Source organism: Morus notabilis, unplaced genomic scaffold (assembly GCF_000414095.1).
Source record: "Morus notabilis unplaced genomic scaffold, ASM41409v2 Scaffold518, whole genome shotgun sequence".
Taxonomy (NCBI): domain Eukaryota; kingdom Viridiplantae; phylum Streptophyta; class Magnoliopsida; order Rosales; family Moraceae; genus Morus; species Morus notabilis.
Genome location: NW_010366577.1, coordinates 965498 through 984542, shown reverse-complemented (window position 1 = coordinate 984542; position 19045 = coordinate 965498). Strand labels below are relative to the sequence as shown.

The 19045-nt window shown below is 37.4% G+C and overlaps 1 protein-coding gene across 1 annotated transcript; it reads left to right on the top strand.

Moving 5' to 3' along the window:
* Window positions 1-1922: 1922 nt before the first annotated feature.
* Window positions 1923-2605, top strand: LOC112094007. Its single transcript, XM_024173836.1, has 2 exons — window positions 1923-2315; window positions 2468-2605. Exons 1-2 carry the CDS (start codon window positions 1923-1925, stop codon window positions 2603-2605), a joined length of 531 nt encoding a protein of 176 aa, XP_024029604.1.
* Window positions 2606-19045: the final 16440 nt, after the last annotated feature.

The window sequence follows — 19045 nt, the reverse complement described above, 5'->3', positions numbered from 1 at the left end:
CGAGCACTAAATTTGTTACCGTCAAAGACCGCTTTCCCATTCCTACGGTCGACGAATTGCTCGATGAATTGGGAGGAGCTGTGATCTTTTCGAAGTTGGACCTGAGGTCCGGTTACCACCAAATCCGGATGGATAGCAGGGATGTTCACAAGACCACCTTCCGAACTCATGATGGTTATTTCGAGTTCGTCGTGATGCCGTTTGGGCTCTCGAATGCGCCATCGACGTTTCAAGCAGCCATGAACCAAGTTTTTAAACCATTTCTCCGCAAGTTCGTGATAGTTTTTTTTTATGACATTCTTATTTACAGCAAGAGTTTTGAGGACCATGTGCAACATTTTGAGTTAGTCCTTCAATGTTTGCTGACTAACAGATTTTTTGCAAAAGGGAGCAAGTGTAAATTCTTTCAGGATTCCATTGATTACCTTGGTTATCTTGTCACTTCGGCTAGAGTCAAGGCTGATCCAGCAAAAGTAGAAGCTATGACCCGTTGGCCTCAACCCCGGAACCTTAAACAGTTGCGCGGCTTCTTAGGTCTGACCGGGTACTACTGGCGGTTCGTCCCTGGTTACGCCACCATTGCAGCCCCCCTAACCGAGTTGCTCAAGCGCGACAATTTCCATTGGACTGACACGGCCACAATTACTTTCGAGGAACTGAAACAGGCTATGACAAGAACTCCCATCCTGCAGCTACCGGATTTTTCCAAGCCTTTTGTGGTCAAAACTGATGCGTCGAATGAAGGCATCGGAGGGGTGTTACTGCAAACTGGGCATCCTTTGGTGTTTTTCAGCAAGAAAATAGGGCCACGATTGATGGGCGCCTCTGCTTACCGGTGTGAGCTCACGGCGGTAGTGGAAGCTGTGGTGAAGTGGCGGCAGTATCTCTTGGGGAGGCCTTTTACCATTCGAACAGACCATAAAAGTTTGAAGGAGCTCTTGACGTAGGTCATTCAGACCCCGGAGCAACAACACTGTCTAAGGAAGTTGTTAGGTTTCAATTTTTCAATCGAATACAAGGCCGGAGTCGACAATTCAGCAGCCGATGCCTTATCTCATTGTATAGACGGGCCTGCAGTAGAGGTCCGGGCAGCCTTGTCCTGTGGACGATATGCATTCTTAGATGAACTTCGTCAAGAAAATCGGGAGTGCCACGATCTCCTACACATTCACCAACAAATGAAGGAGGGCACCTTGGGAAGCACATATTTTTGTTGCCGTGATGGACTGCTTTACTACAAACAACGCATATACCTTAGCCAGGACTCCAGCCTCAAGCCGCAGCTGTTACAGGAGTTTCATGCCACCCCAACTGGAGGTCATGCTGGGGTGGAACGGACCTACCTGCGCTTGGGTGCAAATTTTTATTGGTCGGGTATGCGACGAGACGTGTGAGAGTTTATGAGCCATTGTGCCATCTGTCAAACGGTGAAATATTCTACCGCATCTCCGTATGGCCTCTTTCAACCATTAGAAATACCGGAGAGAGTTTGGGAAGATGTCGCTATGGACTTCATCGTGGGATTACCCAATTCCAGAGGACACACTACGATCTTAGTCGTGGTCGACCGCTTGACCAAGTATGCACACTTTAGAGCTTTGCCTTCCACCTACACTGCTTTAAAAGTGGCAAAGTTTTTCTATGGCATGGTGATCAAGCTTCATGGAGTCCCATGTACCATCATCTCGGATAGAGATCCCATTTTTACCAGCCAATTTTGGACGAAAATTTTTGAACTCATGGGAACGCGCTTGAGAATGAGCTCAGCTTATCATCCGGAGACAGATGGACAAAGTGAGGTTTTGAATCGATAGCTTGAGCAGTATTTGCGTGCCTTTGTTACGGATAATGCAAAGCAGTGGAGTGCTTACTTGGGCTGGGTAGAATACCATTATAACACCAGCCATCAGTCGGCTATTGGAATGACGCCCTTTGAGGCTGTCTATGGACGCCATCCCCCCACTATTCCGGTGTACATACGGGGAACAACTTCACTTCAGGCCGTGGATGAAAACCTCAGCAACCGAGACGCCATCTTACAACAATTGAAGGTGAATTTGAGTCAAGCTCAGAATCGTATGCGCCAGGTTGCCAATAGGAGGCGCAGGGACATCCAGTTCCACCTTGGTGATCTGGTTTTGGTTAAGCTCCAACCTTACCGACAGATGACGGTGGTGAAACATTTGAACAACAAGATTTGCAGGCGCTACTTTAGACCCTTTCTTATCGTGAGGCAGGCTGGACCTGTGGCTTACACGCTTGGGTTACCTCCTGACAGCAAAATTCATCCTACATTTCACGTGTCTTTGCTGAAAGTGTTTAAGGGGGATTACCCTACCACGTGTTTCCCTTTACCTAGCCTGAGCCTTTCCAACAAGCCACTGATTTACCCAGTAGCTATCATAGCTGCCCGACTACTATATGACCACAAGAAAGTGATTAAATAGGTGTTAGTTCAATGGTCTAGTCTCACAGCCCTTTGGAGGATGCCATGTGGGAAGAGTTGTCTGCTTTTGGTCGTTTATATGATATACCTGACCTTAAGGACAAGGTCGTTTCCGAAGGCACGGGGAGTGATACGTGGGTGGGCTTGACTCTAGAATGAGGCAGAGTCCAGGAGAGGCTAGCCCACTGGATTGAGTCAGCGGCCCAACTAGAGGAGACTGGGGCCCAAGCCCAGATCAAGGGTCTGCTAAAGAAGGGTAATTAGATCAGCAAAGCAGAAGGAAAAGAGGAAGAGCTTCCAGAAACAAAAGGGAAGGAGGCGCGTGAGATCAGGGTGAGTAAGAGGCCAAGCAAATTGGATGATTTCGTGATGGGAGGAGGCCGTTGCGAGAGATCCGGGTTCCTACAACAATTATGTTCTTTGCATTCAGCCATATTAGATATCTTTTCTATTTTTTGTTTTTTCTAAGAAAATCTCGTTGCTTATATAGAGATTTCCAATTGTAATGTTTTTTTTAAGCAATCAGTAAAGTTTACCTGTGGGAGTCTGGCACTGACTCGAAGAGTGCGATTTCGTTCTTATCAACGAAACTCTTCTATTCTCAGAAAGCGACAATTAACAACGTAAGTCGAACCGCATTCAAACCAAACAATAATTCCAATTGAAGTGATTAGCAAAATCAACTATTGTACTATTGTGTCCCATCAATTTTGCTTCAAAGTGCATGCAAAATTCATCCAAAAGGTTTAGCAAAATGCTTTTTGCAAAAGCCTCTATAAGTTCTCCCCCATCAATATTCATTTTAATCCCTCCCGAGATAGGAGTATATATGCCACTGCACTTCAATAATGATTCTACGAACTCTATTTTGCAAGTTGAATGACTTTAGAAAATGAATTGTTAATGGTGCCCGAGAGTCAAGGAAATTAGCATATTCAATACAATTCAACTGCAAAACAAAGGCTTAATTGATGCATCTGATTTTTTTTTCTTTTGATATTCGAAAATCATTGAATTCTGGAACTTGGAAATAATTTGTATCGTGAAAATCACGTCAGAGACCTATAAATTATATATTTGCTTACGCATTGTTCAATAAGTTGTATGTTTGTTTACTCTCGTAAGTATTTAAAAAATATATGAGCTATATATTGTAGGCCTATGGAGGTAATTAAGAGACCAATGTAATGCATAAATTTTGGGCTTTCTAATTCGTTTCTATGCATTTGTCATTGTCAAATGACAAATGAGACTTGAGTATTCATATTTGATAATAAAATGTTGTCTAGATTAATTATCCGTTAAAGAAAAAAACAATCCTTAAGATTAGTAAACCTCAAAAAATGATGGGATTATTGGTCCTACCCGCAGTCCCGTCCACCTACCGTTCTTGCTTGTCGATTCCACAGCTCTCCCCCGTTGTCTAAGCATGTCGTTGCACCCGCCATCACACGCCACCCTCAAGTGCGGCCCCCGCTCCGATGTAACGATAAAAATAAACTATAAGGTACACTTTTGAGAGGTGGTTATTAAATTTTACAAATTTATATTATTTGTTTGATGCATACCGCTTTCATGAGTTATGAGTAAACTACTAGTTTACTTACCACTTAAATCATTGGTTTACTCTTTTTTATTGGAACCAATGATTTATTTCATACCAATTATTTAGTTTTTATTAAACGAGCCGTTTTTTGGATTAAACCAGAAAATTTAAAACTAGAGTAAACGTTAATTGAAAGTTGAACCAGTAGTCTACTTAATTTTGAGTAAACCAGTCAATTAAAGGAGAAACAATAATACAGATCTGATTAACTCAAATTTTTATTCACAAATTTTAGAATCGCAACAAAAAAAAGGGGAGAAAACATATAGAAAGACATTAGTCTCGATATTGCAGGCTGTAAGTTCTCACCATGGTATTGTGACGACTCGAGTCCTCGAGCCGTTATAAGTACTTACTTAAACTTACTTTCTTATCTTAATTAGTTCGAAATTACTAAAATTTTAGGGAATCTTTTGAACCTAGAAAGAAAATAATGGCTGGAAAGCTCTGCCAAGTAGCCCTATTGATCTAAACGCGTTATTCTGAAAGGGAGTTGTCTTAGATCTGATTTCCGTCGGCTACCCCATTATTATATTTTGGGCCCAAATTTGTGTCCATAATAACACGACAGTGATCACCCATGAAAAATTCTCTACATGTAACTTTGTTGTCTTGCCCCACGTAATTCAATTTTAGGCCCAGAATGTAGTAACCTGTGACGGCAGTTCAAATCCTTTCCTTGGCCCATTAATGTTTCTAATTGCTAAGCTCCCCCGTCCGAGTTCTAGTGGGTATGCTTCACAACTAGAGATGTCAAAACGGCACAGCCCTTCTAACCCCAGGCCCGTGGCGGGCCTTGGCCGTGCACTGTGCAGGGCCGTGCCAGGGCTGGGCCCTCGACCCTAGTCCATAAGGGTCAGGGATGGGCCCGGGCCTAGGCCCTTCACGGGCCGGCCCTGGCCCTTTTAATTTTTTTTTGCAATATTTAATTAAAAAAAGAAAATATATTATATGCCTTTAAAAGATGTGATTTTATTGAATTGAGATAATACGAATAAGTACACATGATTGATTGCCTCGTTAAAAACCTTGTCAGGTAAAACTCGTGGGGAGATCGGGACAAAACCTTAGCGAAGGAAAAAAGAATGCAGTATTATAGGATAAGTAAATTACAAAACCTAAGTGTTTCCAGAAGATTCTGTTATGTCTTAACTCAATCTTAACCTAATTTTCTTAATGCACTTGAGTTTCACTTATGATTAACAATTTTTTTTAGGATCTTTTTTATAATTTCAAATTTGATGACAAAAAAAAGTAATATATCATATGCCCAAAAAAATGTGATTTTATTGAAATAATATGAATAATTACAAGAAAATGATTGGTTGACCGGATGACATAGGTTGGTCAGTTGGCCCTAAAATGCCTCAAACCTCATTAAAATTTCATGTCGTGTGCCTGGGCCATGCCTAGCCCTTCGCATGCCTGGGCCTGGGTCGTGCTTGGGGCTTGGCGGGTCTAGGCCTTGGCCGTGCCTGGGTCGTGCCTGGGTTGTGCCGGGGCTACGGGCCTCAAACAAGAGGCCCAGCCTAGGCCCTTCTGGTGTGCCGGGTCGGGCCGGCCCATAACAGTATAGGGCCGAGCCGTGCCGAATTGACCACTGTAGCGGGCTGGGCCAAGCCATTAATTAACACCTCTATTCACAACTGATCCTAGGCACCGAGAGATTTAGGAAAATAGTAGTAAATAGCTGATTTTTGAAATTAAATTAAGTAAATAGAAAATTTTAAAATTATTTGAAGTAAATATGAGTTTATGTGGTAAATGAATTATTTACCGTGTAAATGATTCATTTACGACTGGTAAAAAAATAACTTGCGTGGTAAAAAAAATCTAAAAATAGCAACAAAACTTAGTAAAAACTCACACACTCGATTTCCCATAGAATTCAAAGCCGTGCTCTGATACCAAAACTGTCACGACCCCAGAGATGGGACCGTGATTATTGAAATTTAATTAAAGAAAATTAACTTAATGAAACTGGACCATTTAACGAAAATCACAAAAATAATTACATAAATATCAATATATTTTGCTCCGGAGACTTTCTTTTACAAATAATATCAAAACAGTCAATAAATTTAAACTTTACACATCTCAGGGACAATGCCGACCAATACAGATAATATACAAATATACAGTACCACTTTAGAATTTAAAAGCTGTAAATTTCTAATTAAAATAAGCCACATCGTATCTCAAGCCTTCAATCCGTTAGCATCAGCTTGCCACGTTGCTAGTCAAGCAACTAACTCTGGAGGGGGAAAAATTTAAAACAGGGGTGAGCCTATTGCCCAGTGGGAGAATAATAGTAGATTATATTGAAAAATAATTTTAGAAACCATAGTTTAAGTATTTAAAATTCTCAATCCCAAACCTTGACACTTGCTAGGAGTAAACTCAAAACTGAAAATATTAGCAGATGTCGACATCTTTTGAATAAAATGGATAACCACGCATTTTAAAACCCTTTTTAAAATACTAAAACTTTCTCAAATTCATTTCGAACAGTACAAGGAATCTAATCCCTCAGATAATCAACAAGTACCAAGTACTTGTAATTCCATCTAAATTCTAAAGCATCCTAGAACTTGAAGTTCATAGGAGAAGACTAGAAGTCAAACACCGGTAACTGGAATGCTCTCTAGTAGTACCAGACATAAAGTCTAACATCTGTGCTAAGCCAATATACACCCCGCGTGGGTTCTGGCTTCTGCCCTCAAGGATACGATCTTTATATCCTAGTCTTCAGGCAATTAAGCACACTAAGTATCTAATTACTCATCAGGTCAGTGTTCAAGAGCGAATTGCTTATCAGAACAGTGCTACGAGCTCTACATGTTAATACACCATGCTCGAATTTATTTCTAATTCAAGACATATTTTCTTTTCTGAAATTTCACTTCCATAAACTATGATTCACGAATATCAAGTTTTCCGGCAAGTTTTTCATATATGAATGATTACTCCACATATATTTATTCATAGATTTTTTTTCAAAAATCTTTTTTTCTAAATTCTCTTATCAAAGAAATCGAATTCTTCACAAAAAGGTAGAATTCCTCGAAACACTTTTAAAAGGATGAGAAATACATTCTCATTCTTAAACATGGTTATAACTGGAGAAGTATGAAAAATTATGACTTAAAACTGATTTTCAAACATTTCTAGGCGGTTTTAGTTGCCACCAGTCGACCGCTAGCAACAAAGTGCAACTCCACTGGTCGACCAGTGGAGTGCATACCGGTCACCCAGTGTGGGCGACCGGAGCTGTTCTGCAAGCTGGAATAACTTGCCCCTTTAGCAAGAAACTTTGCCCAAAACCTGCATTTTTGAATCACCTTCACCAATAACTCATGGAAAGTAATTTTATACATATCCAGTATGCCAAATCAAGAGTTCTAAATTTAAATCCTCAAGTAATTCGACATACTTCACCATAAACCAAGTTCAAAGTCTTTTGTCATCAATAAAACTCAATCCTCAAAATTCAGGAATTTTACCAAATCAACAGAAAATTCATAACTTCAAGAGGTACTCAACAATTTTTTATTTATTTATTAATCACTAGCTAAACAAGCTAGACAAGAAATCACTAAATCCAAGAATTGAAGGAAAAGAAGAAACCCCTATCCCAAATATAGCTCATTCTACAAAATTTCTTAAGGGCTTAGCATCCCGACATCACCCTTAACATTTTGAATCATGTAGTGTCGACTTCCACCGCCAGAAATGGCGGCTGACGGCGTGGGCGGCGGTGGAGCTCCGGTGAGCTATCAGGCATGATGGGCTTTTTACATGCAATTTAGATGTCATCTCATTCTCCTCTCCGTTGTGAATTCATAGAAACAAAAATGACTCAATTCTGATCAAGAACGAGTGAGATATGGAGTTTTAAAATTGAAGAAAAAAATTTAGAAAGAAGAGAAAGAGAGCTCTCAGTAAGAGAGAGCTCCACGAGAGTGAGAGAGAAAATGTCTCGGGGAAGGAAAGAAAAAGGAAAGAAAAAGGAAGAAAAAGAAAAAGAAAAAGAAAAAGGAAAATGCAAGAATGGAAAAATGAGCTTGGACTCTCTGTACAAGTTTACTGTCTAGAATTCAAAGTCCAATCTAACTAAAATATGAAATGGCCCATCATTTTTGTTCTAAAAAATTAGCTGCTTACACTTTAAATCTATTCAGGGGACAATAGCGTCAATTCCAAAGCAATCCTTTTTGAAGGAGGAAAATCCTTTACGTTATAATCTTAACTGAAAATCTTTTTCTAATGTTATATTAATTAACCTTAACAACCATATTACACTAATTAATCTTAATTAATTTGACCGGATCTTACAATCCTACCATCCTTAAAGAAATTCCGCCCTCAAAATTGGAATAAGGTTTAACCTGAAAACCTTGACAAGAAATGCAAGGAAATGAATGACATTAACGATTTCATCACTTTATGACAACTTGTGATTTCTCCACAATCACGCCTTTCATACATAAACTTGGCAAATTCTTATTTCTATATACATGTCCAATCAATCAACTTCTAATGTGAAGTGTTATGCGAGGTTATAATATAAGTGGACAAAATCATCACGGGCATAACTCTTATATAGTGGCCATTTCATTCTAGATTTTTAACATCTAGCTGAGCATCTCAAGCTAAGTGCTTAGAGAAAGTCTCCACTTCATCAGATTCGGATTATCTAAAAGAAGGCATTCAACTCATTCAGTTCTTTACCTTCACATGTAGACTGATTTAACGTCCGTTATGAAAATACGTACAAATCGTACTACGTGTCTCTTGAGGTTGCAAAAATGACTTCAGATGAAAATAGACATCCAGGGCTTTCTAACGAGCTATTACATGTCCTATTTTGAGCTCTCTAAGTGCCTCAAAAATAGTTTTCAAGAAATCAAAATTATGCCCTTTTCTGGTTTTGACAGCTTTGGAGAAGTTTCTAGATGAAACTTCCAATGCGCATAACTCAGGCTAAAAAACTCCATATGACGTGACTCTAATTGCTACACATTACTAATGACATGTTCTAAATGGTAGTAACAGTGGTTTAGGTGTAGCAAAAACAGTTCTAGGAGTTGGGGTTCAAATTCACACTTTTTGCGTTATGCCAAGAACGCAGTTTTGAGCTTTCCGATGGAAATGATCATAAAATATTTCACATAAATCTAAAGGGCATAATTTCAGTTTCTAAATAAACTAGACACCTAGAGCTTCAAAAACAACTATCATAAGTCAAATTCTGAGACCGTTTGTCTCCTGACCAACACGTTATACGAAATCAACGTAGGTAGAATTTTCTGCAGAATTATGTAGAATTTTCCTGCATAATTCCTTAACTTAGGAATGCGATAACTTGAGCTGCAGGTATCCGATTTGGATGATTTTTGTGGCTACATTAAGCTTGTAACGTATACTAAGTGGTCCTTAACTCACTGTAGGTGCAGTAGTTATAGTTTTAAATTTGGGTCTCTAGTTTCCATTCTAGATGTAGATTAACACATCTTAGTAGAACTTGCACAACTAATTTCACAGGGCTCCCAAATCAATATCTCTAACTCCTATAGGAACTAGACATGGAGGTCTTCGATTCGGTATGCTGCATGCAAAGTTTAGAAATCGATAAGGCCTTCAAAAAATACATAGCAGAAAATCAAACAGCCTGCCTAGAGAAATTCTTATAATTGCATGAAATCCATCTCATCGACTAAATGACTTCAAGGTTGATTTTAGTGCAACATCTATGGTCTAATACCGATTTTGGGAAATGTCTAAAATGTTATTCATACTTACCACTAGAACTACCCGTTCTAATTTCACATGAAATTGACAAGACATCTCTCTAAGGTAATCAAACTCATCATCTTCAGCCCGAGGAAACTTAACCTTAACTGTTGAAGAAGTTCTTCCATTCAAGCATCACTTTGAAATATAAATCAAAAGCAAGAATGCCATTTACATGGCAGAAAAGAGCCGAATACGACAGTTTTTCAGGATAGACATCCTAGCATCTATGCACTAGGACTTTCTGCGCTTTTACTGCGGATTCACACGTGTCAAACGATGGAAAGGAACATCCATCTTGCGACTCTGCTGGCAGCATCATGACATCGGTTGTCACAATCAATTAGTCTATTAATGAGGAAGAAACAAAACTCCAATCTCAATACAATAAAACCATTCACCTAGTTCGAGTCCTCATCAATGATTGAATGAGGATTTTCGAAGTCAAGATTGAGTACAAGTTTCGCACCAATGATAACTGTACACTAGAAGGAAATGAACGATATAACATGTTTTTGTATTGAGAACGAAATTATCAAGACTAACATTCGAAACAAGAAGTGGTCTTAATCTTAAAATAACATTAAATCATGATAGAAAGATAATATGAATCAAGATATGGTTATCTAGTAGGAAGACCAATTCCAGGTTAAAACAGATTAAGAATAAAGCTCGATATTGGAATCCTGGAACCTGTGGGTTAGGACCTACTATGCTTCCAAATAAAAACTGAACTCAATTTAATATTAGAGATAGACGTCAACCTCTCGATGGGGTCCATCGCCACCATCGTCATTATCTGAAGAAAGATCGATATCTCATCAACTCTAGGATCCCATAAAGCCCTCTTGAGCAAAACACCCTCAAGAGATAAAAGAATACATTACTGAATTTAAATGAACAACTAGAATACGAATCTAGATTGCAAGACTAAACTTGCACATTCATCAAATTGAGAAAAGCAAAACAAGAAGGGAGGAAACTTCATCGATCAAAATCTGCTGGAATCCAAGTCGTCACGCTCCATTAACTGAAATCTTTATGTTAAACGGATCGAGAGGTGGAAAAGATTAATACTAATATTCAAATTGTACGAAAATAAAAACAAATATCATTTTCAAAATTGAAACGCTCGTAAAAATTCCAAAGTCAATATTGGCTTTGAAGTTAAAAACTTACAAGTGTCAAGAGCACTCATGGAAACAAATAAAAAAATATCGGGTCAAAATTAATACTTCCCGACAACTTCAAACTAATTTTTTTTTTTACTTCAAACTTCGTATCGATAAACATCGATAATAGGAACATAGACTTCATCCACCAAAGTGCTCTAGAAAATGAGACAGACCATAACGTCAAATTCTCAAGCGTAGTTGTATCATGTATTCACTGGTATGGTACGGCACGTCCTGACACAAAACTGTTAAAATAGCAACAAAACTCAGTAAAAACTCACACATGCTCGATTTCCTATAGAATTCAAAGCCGTTCTCTGATACCAAAACTGTCACGACCCCAAAGATGGGACCGTATTTATTGAAATTTAATTAAAAAAAATAAACTTAATGAAACTGGACTGTTTAACGAAAATCACAAAAATAATTACATAAATATCAATATATTTTGCTCCGGAGACTTTCTTTTAAAAATAATATCAAAACAGTCCATAAATTTAAACTTTACACATCTCAGGGACAATGCCGACCAATACAGATCATATACAAATATACAGTACAACTTTAGAATTTAAAAGCTATAAGTTTCTAATTAAAATAAGTCACCTCGTATGTAACGCCCTGAAGAATTAAATGGGATTAATTGAGGTAATTGAGATTTATTAGTGTGTCTAATCTGGTTTAATTAATTGATTAATAAATGTTTCTGACGTGTAAAGTTGAATAATTCTAAGGTATTTAAATATTCTCAGTATTTACATTTTTACCTAGAAGTGTGTATGGGCACATTTCTGGACTGTTATTTTAAATGTTGACACCTATCCATTTTTCTTTTCTTTTCCTTTTTTCTTTTTCTTTTTTTTCCTTTTCCTTTCTTTCCTTCCCGTGCATACTCTCTCTCTCTCTTTCACTCTCACTCTCTCGTTCTCTCACTCTCACTCCCTCTCTTCCATTTTTGTCTCAAAGCAACTAGATTTCGAACCAAAGGAAGATTTAAAGAAGTTTTCAACGCCAAGAGAAGGATTTAAGGTAAGATTTCTGAAAAACTTCTCTTGCAACTCAGATTTTTAGATTTAAAAACTTATTTTTAGTTCGAAATGAATTTTGATGGATTTTAAGTAAAACTATGGTAGAAATTATAGATCTTGGGTTATTTGGGCTTGATTTACTACCTAGAACCCGGATCTAGTGATTTTCCTTTAAGATATTTCAATTTGGGACTTGGAATTGCAGGTTTTGTGCTGATTTTCTTCGGATCAGCCCTTCTGGCCATCCTGCCTGATTCCACCGGTTGACTTGTGCAGTCGACCGGTCTGCACTACAACAGGTTGACCTGTGCGGTCGACTGAATTGCACACCACCGGTCGACCAGTGGTGTTGCACTGCTCTGTCATCGATCGACCGGTGTACACTGGGTTTGACCCTGCTTTGCCTAAAAACCCATGTTTTGACCCTGATTTTGAGGAGAACTCAAATTAGCTTCATTTGGGGACCTAGAGTAGATGGATTAGCATCTTTAATCCATGTTTTGAGATTAAAAACCCTTGGAATGATGATTTGAAACATGAAATGGTTGTGAAACCGGTAATTGAATTATGGCACACTAATAGGAAATCAAATGGTATGATTGGGATTGAAATTGCTTTAGGAATGTGAATTAGATCCTAAAGTGTGGTTTTGTATTAGTGCTAGCCGAGGACTTGGATTGGGGGGCTTGAGGAAGCGAAAGCTGGAATAGAGTAACGCTAGCCACATGTTTGATATTTGTGAAGTAGGATTTCTTATCCCTTTCTTTGTGAGCATGTTTTCAAAGAGTTTTGGCCTTGCAAATGTTTTAAAAGAAAGGGCATGTTTGTGAAAGAAAAGCATGTTTAAAAATCAATAGCTTGATTTTAGCTATTGGAATTATAATGAACTATTTCATAAAGTTTAATGAATGATTTTTTAAGACAAGAGATCTTGTGAATCGGTAAACCGGCTGATGGCCTAGATAGGATATGGAGAGTTCATCCTTGGGGGCTGAACTCGAAACCCGGCCCGAGGGTGATTAGGTTTGTGCACGTGGTTGTGTAAGTAATTTATCATAGTATAAATTACTTGTTGATGCCTGTAATATGGAGATTTTTCGTTATATTTACTTATTTATAAAGTTATTTCAAAATATATCCTACTGGGCCTTTCGCTCACGTTTTTATTATTCTATAAATATTAAACCCCTCCTAGGAAATTCTAGAAGTGGTGCGGAGTAGCTGAGTTAGATTGCTACCATCTTAAGTTGGAGAGGATTGTGTTCATCCTCCTGATATATAAATGTAAGAAAGTGTAACTTCTGTAAACTCTTATATTTGGACTTCTAGATTGTGGTTGATGTCTGTAATGTTATTTACATGTTCATGTATGTATAATACTGTATGTCCTATGGGTGGAGCCCTGAATGTTGTCAGAGGCTCAAGTAATAGGACCTCATCCATTATAATTTATTTTAATTAAGTGTGGGGCTCGTTGAGAATTTCCTTTATTATTATATGTTTAACCCCTAATCGAGCTCCATGTCACCGACCCCTGTTGTGGGGCGTGACATAGTATCTAAGCCTTCAATCCGTTGGCGTCAGCTTGCCATGTTGCTAGTCAAGCAACTAACTCTGGAGGGGGAAAAATTTAAAACAATGGTGAGCCTATTGCCTAGTAGGAGAATAAGAGTAGGTTATAATGAAAAACAATTTTAGAAATCATACTTTAAGTATTTGAAATCCTCAATCCCAAACCTTGACACCTGCTAGGAGTAAACTCAAAATTGAAAATATCAGCATATGTAGACATCTTTTGAATAAAACGGATAACCACACATTTTAAAACCCTTTTTAAAATACTAGAACTTTCTTAAATTCATTTCCAACAGTACAAGTAATCTAATCCCTCAGATAATCAACAAGTACCAAGTACTTGTAATTCCATCTAAATTCTAGAGCATCCTAGAACTTGAAGTTTATAGGAAAAGACTAGAAGTCAAACACCGGTAACTGGAATGCTCTCTAATAGTACCAGACATATAGTCTAACATATGTGCTAAGCAAATATACACCCCACGTGGATTCTGGCTCCTGCCCTCAAGGATACGATCTCCAAATCCTACTCTTCAGGCAATTAAGCACACTAAGTATCTAATTGCTCATAAGGTCTTTGTTCAAGAGCGAATTGCTTATCAGAACAGTGCCACGAGCTCTACAAGTTAATACACCATGCTCGAATTTATTTCTAATTCGAGACATACTTTCTTTTCTAAAATTCCACTTCCGTAAACTATGATTCATGAATATCAAGTTTTCCGGAAGATTTTTCATATATGAATGATTACTCCACATATATTTATTCATAGATTTTTTTTTTCAAAAATCATTTTTTTTTTCAAATTCTCTTATCAAAGAAATCAAATTCTTCACCAAAAGGTAGAATTCCTTGAAACACTTTTAAAAGGATGAGAAATACATTCTCATTCTTAAACATGGTTATAACTGGAGAAGTGTGGAAAATTATGACTTAAAACTGATTTTCAAACAGTTTTGGGCAGTTTTAGTTGCCACCGGTCGACTGCTAGCAGCAAAGTGCAGCTCCACTGGTCGACCAATGTAGTGCATACCGGTCACCCGGTGCGGACGACTGGAGCTGTTTTGCAAGCTGGAACAACTTGCTGCTTCAGCAAGAAACTTTGTCCAAAACCTGTATTTTTAAATCACCTTCACGAATAACTCATGGATAGTAATTTTATACATATCTAGTATACCAAATCAAGAGTTATAAACTCAAATCCTCAACAAATTCAACGCACTTCTCCATAAACCAAGTTCAAAGTCCTTTGTCATCAATAAAACTTAATTCTCGAAACTTAATCCTCAAAATTCAGGAATTTTACCAAATCAACAGAAAATTCATAACTTCAAGAGGTACTTAACAATTTTCTTTGATTAATCACTACCTAAACAAGCTAAACAAGAAATCACTAAATTTTAAATCTAAGAATTTAAGGAGAAGAAGAATCTCCTACCTCAAATATAGCTCATTCTTCAAAATTTCTTGAGGGCTTAGCCTCCCGATGCCATCTGTAACATTTTAAATCATGCAGTGTCGACTTCCACCGCCGGAAACGGCGGCTCACAGCGTGGGCGGTGGCGGAGCCCCGGTGATCTATCGGGCATGATGGATTTTTTACATGCAATTTAGATGTCATCTCGTTCTCCTCTCTATTGTGAATTCATAGAAACGAAAATCACTCGATTCCGATCAAGAACGAGTGAGATATAGAGTTTTGAAATTGAAGAAAAAATTTTAGAAGGAGGAGAGAGAGAGTTCCGTGGGAGAGAGCTCAATGAGAGTGAGAGAGAAAATGTCTCGGGGAAGGAAAGAAAAAGGAAAGAAAAGGGAAGAAAAAGAAAACGAAAAAGAAAAGGGAAAATGCAAGAATGGAAAAATGGGCTTGGACTATTTGTACAAGTTTACTATCTAGAATTTAAAGTCCAATCTAACTGAAATATGAAATGACCCATCATTTTTGTTCTAAAAAATTAGCTGCTTACACTTTAAATCTGTTCAGGTGACAACAGCGTCAATTCCAAAGCAATCCTTTTTGAACGAGGAAAATCCTTTACATGATAATTTTAATTGAAAATCTTTTACTAATCTCACATTAATTAACCTTAACAACTAGATTAGACTAATTAATCTTAATTAATTTGACCAGATGTTACAGGTTTGAAACGTGTTGATAAGTTTGAAAAGTATGGTTTGAACGTGTAGTTTGAAATGAAGTTTGAATTGATTGTGATATGGTTTGAAAAAGATATAAAATCTGAAATTGTGTTTGGATTTGTAATTAAAAAAAATTATTTTTTATGGAGAGAAGGAGTTCAAATGAGGTGTGAGTTTTGAATAAAAACACAATGTGTATTTTGGTTCAAAATGCTGAAACACATGGGGGATGATTTCGAGTTTGGGGATGCTTTTAAAGTTCAAGTTGTCAAATCAAAGGTTCAGATCTAAAAAGTCATTGCAAACACCAACTAACTTTTCGGTTAAGAACACATGAATCAAGTTACCAAACGGTACGATTATCTTTTTGTCGAGACTATATTACTCTCATTCTCTAAACCACATTTTTTCACACTTATTTTTCATTTTCTTTCATCTCTAATTTCCTCATTAGCTTCTTCTTCCTTTCCCTCAATCTTCCTTTTAGGGCAATGACCCGGAGTAGCATAGATATTTTATAGAAGTCAAAGGATATTGGGCTTAACTCAACCTAGCAAAACCGGCTTGTTAGGGAAGGATTGCCCTCACCTTATTAAGTGGATCATGCCAATATCTCCAGCCAATGTGGGATTCTAATACGCCCCTCATGCACAACGTGAACCATGCCAAACTGCTGTGAATAAGTCAATATTGGGGGACCCAACATTATAAAATTAGGCTTGCTCTGATACCATTTTACAGAAATCAAGTATATTGGGCCTAACTCAACCTAGCAAAACCGGCTTGTAGGGGAGGATTGTCCTCACCTTATTAAGTAGATCATGCCAATATCTCTAGCCAATGTGGGATTCTAATAAGGTACGACGCCGGAAAACTGGACAGCTAAATCCTATTGTTATTGCCGTTGCCAAGCAATCAAAGATCTCCGATATGCTTTTCCTCGTGGTGTTGATGCTGTTTCAAGGAGATCTTGTAGCGATCATCACTGCAATGAAAAGATCTTGCAACTGAAGTGTAAGTGAATTTTAAGTAATCCAGTAGCCACAACAGTTGTGTTTGTCATTGTTGCTAGCAGTTTCTGGTGAATGCTGACGGATATCGGTTGCTAACTATCGTCCATATTTGGTTACTTGTCGGGAAAAATTCTAATGTTATTTTTTCTGTCACTCTTTTTGTCACTTTCTGCATTTACTGTTTGATAATACGACTCCATTAACATGATATATTATTATTATTTAAATAGAAAACGAGCCAGTTGAGTCTATATGTTTAATAATTAATACAAAAAGTGACAAAGAGAGTGATAAAAAAATGATGCTAGTATTTCTCGTCTACTCGGTATTATGATGGATGCCAGTATGACCGGATATCGGTGGAGTATCAAAGTGGATACTATTGGTTACCGATCGGTAACCAGCTAGTATCACAAATTCACAACGCATACCATTAGATACTGACTGGTATCATAGTGGATACCGTCATATACATAGTGGTTATGGTCAGTATTTTAAGAGTATATTTGGTATTTTAAAATATAATATGATGATATGGTTTCATATTCTTTACAATTATTTTTTTTCATGGTAATAGTGAATCCAAGCCTTAGATTTATGGCATTCCTGTAAAGAGACCCTTGGCAACGCGAAAGAAAAAAAGTGGCTTAGGCAACGCTATACACCACAATCGGTAATATCACCCACGCATAAAAATTATATATAATTAGTTTCTTAATTGTCACTTAGAAAATAAAATGCTAAAGTTACACTTCTTTTTATATAGTTGCTTCCTTGGAGAAAAAAATTGTATGACAAAACGTTGGCTTGGAAAAAAATGGTTTCGTCCTTTACTACGTTTGAATAGGTGAAAAGTGAGAGGAAAGAAAAGACTGAACAGATTTTGTAAGAGAACAAAATTGTGAGTTGTGTTGGTAAGATGGGGAGTGAAGGGAATAGAGAATAGAAAATAGAAAATCAAAGAGAAAAAGAGTACATGGGGCCCACTATTTATTTATTGCTCTAAAAATAGAGAGATTTTTCAATGAAAAACTTATTATACCATACATAAAAGAGTTAAATTTCATCCACCATCGTTTTATTTCATTTAAAGTGCGGTTTTCCCAGTATTATTATTTTTTAAGGGAAATAGTAAAAAATATGTCAATATAAAAAGGTTAAAAAAGTATATAGGTCAATTTTTAGTTATAGAAATTAATAGGCCATAACTTATTAAGTTATGGTTCATAACCAGATAAATTATGAATAAACTTGTCAAGTTATGGTTCATAATTAGACAAGTTATGGACAATTATGGACAATAACTTGTCAAGTTATAGTTCATAACCAGACAAGTTATGGATGAAAACAGTAATTTGGCATATTTATTAACTTATGTAATCTATTGGCCTATTAATTTTAATTCATCTAAAGTCTTGGCCTATTTCCCTCTTTCTCCCTTTTTTTAAATTATGTGGTTTTGGAGCCACTTTGGGATTGGGATTAGTGCTGGAAGAACGGACGGCGGGCTTGTCTGAAGCTCGAAAATTTTCGGGCTCGTGCGGCAGGGCTCTAAGTCTGCCCGTCCAAGTTTTAGGCTGGGTTCGAGCTCGGGCAACCCGAAAATGAAGCAAAAAACAAGCCCGCCGCCGTGGAAAACCCATTGTCCGAAGCCCACCCGAGTGGCCTGCCTGAAAATTTTTCAATAGTATATGTTTTAATAGTGTGTGTTGATTTTAATCTTAATTGTAGTTTTTATATAATTTTTACAATAAATAACTTAATAATTATTTATATACAAATACAATTAATAAACAATATTCTATATAATATATATACACAATATTATAAAAAAATAAGTCAAAATAAGTCAAAATATATATATTAAATGTTCGGGCAGCCTGGGGTCGACCAGGCTTCGGGCAGCAAAGACCTGCCCGAAGCCCGTTCACGGTGGAGGTCGGGCTCAGGCGGGGAGCCTGAATTTTTCAGGCAAGCAAGCTCAGACAGCAGGCACAAGTTCAATTTTTTCGGACGGTTGTGGACAATCCGTCTAAAATTCCAGTGGGATGTGATTTATATTATGTCGATCTATGTGGACGAATGTTGTTTTTGTGCCACTTATAGTAGGATTTTCCCTATTGTTTGGGTAGGTGCAATTGTATTCTCAAGTAGGTATAGTTGACTTGCGTAGAATCCTTTTTTATAGTCTTAATTTTGTAAATTGTATTGTAGCCCTTTAATAGTTCTTTAATAATATTTTTTTTATTTGAAAATAAATAAATAAATA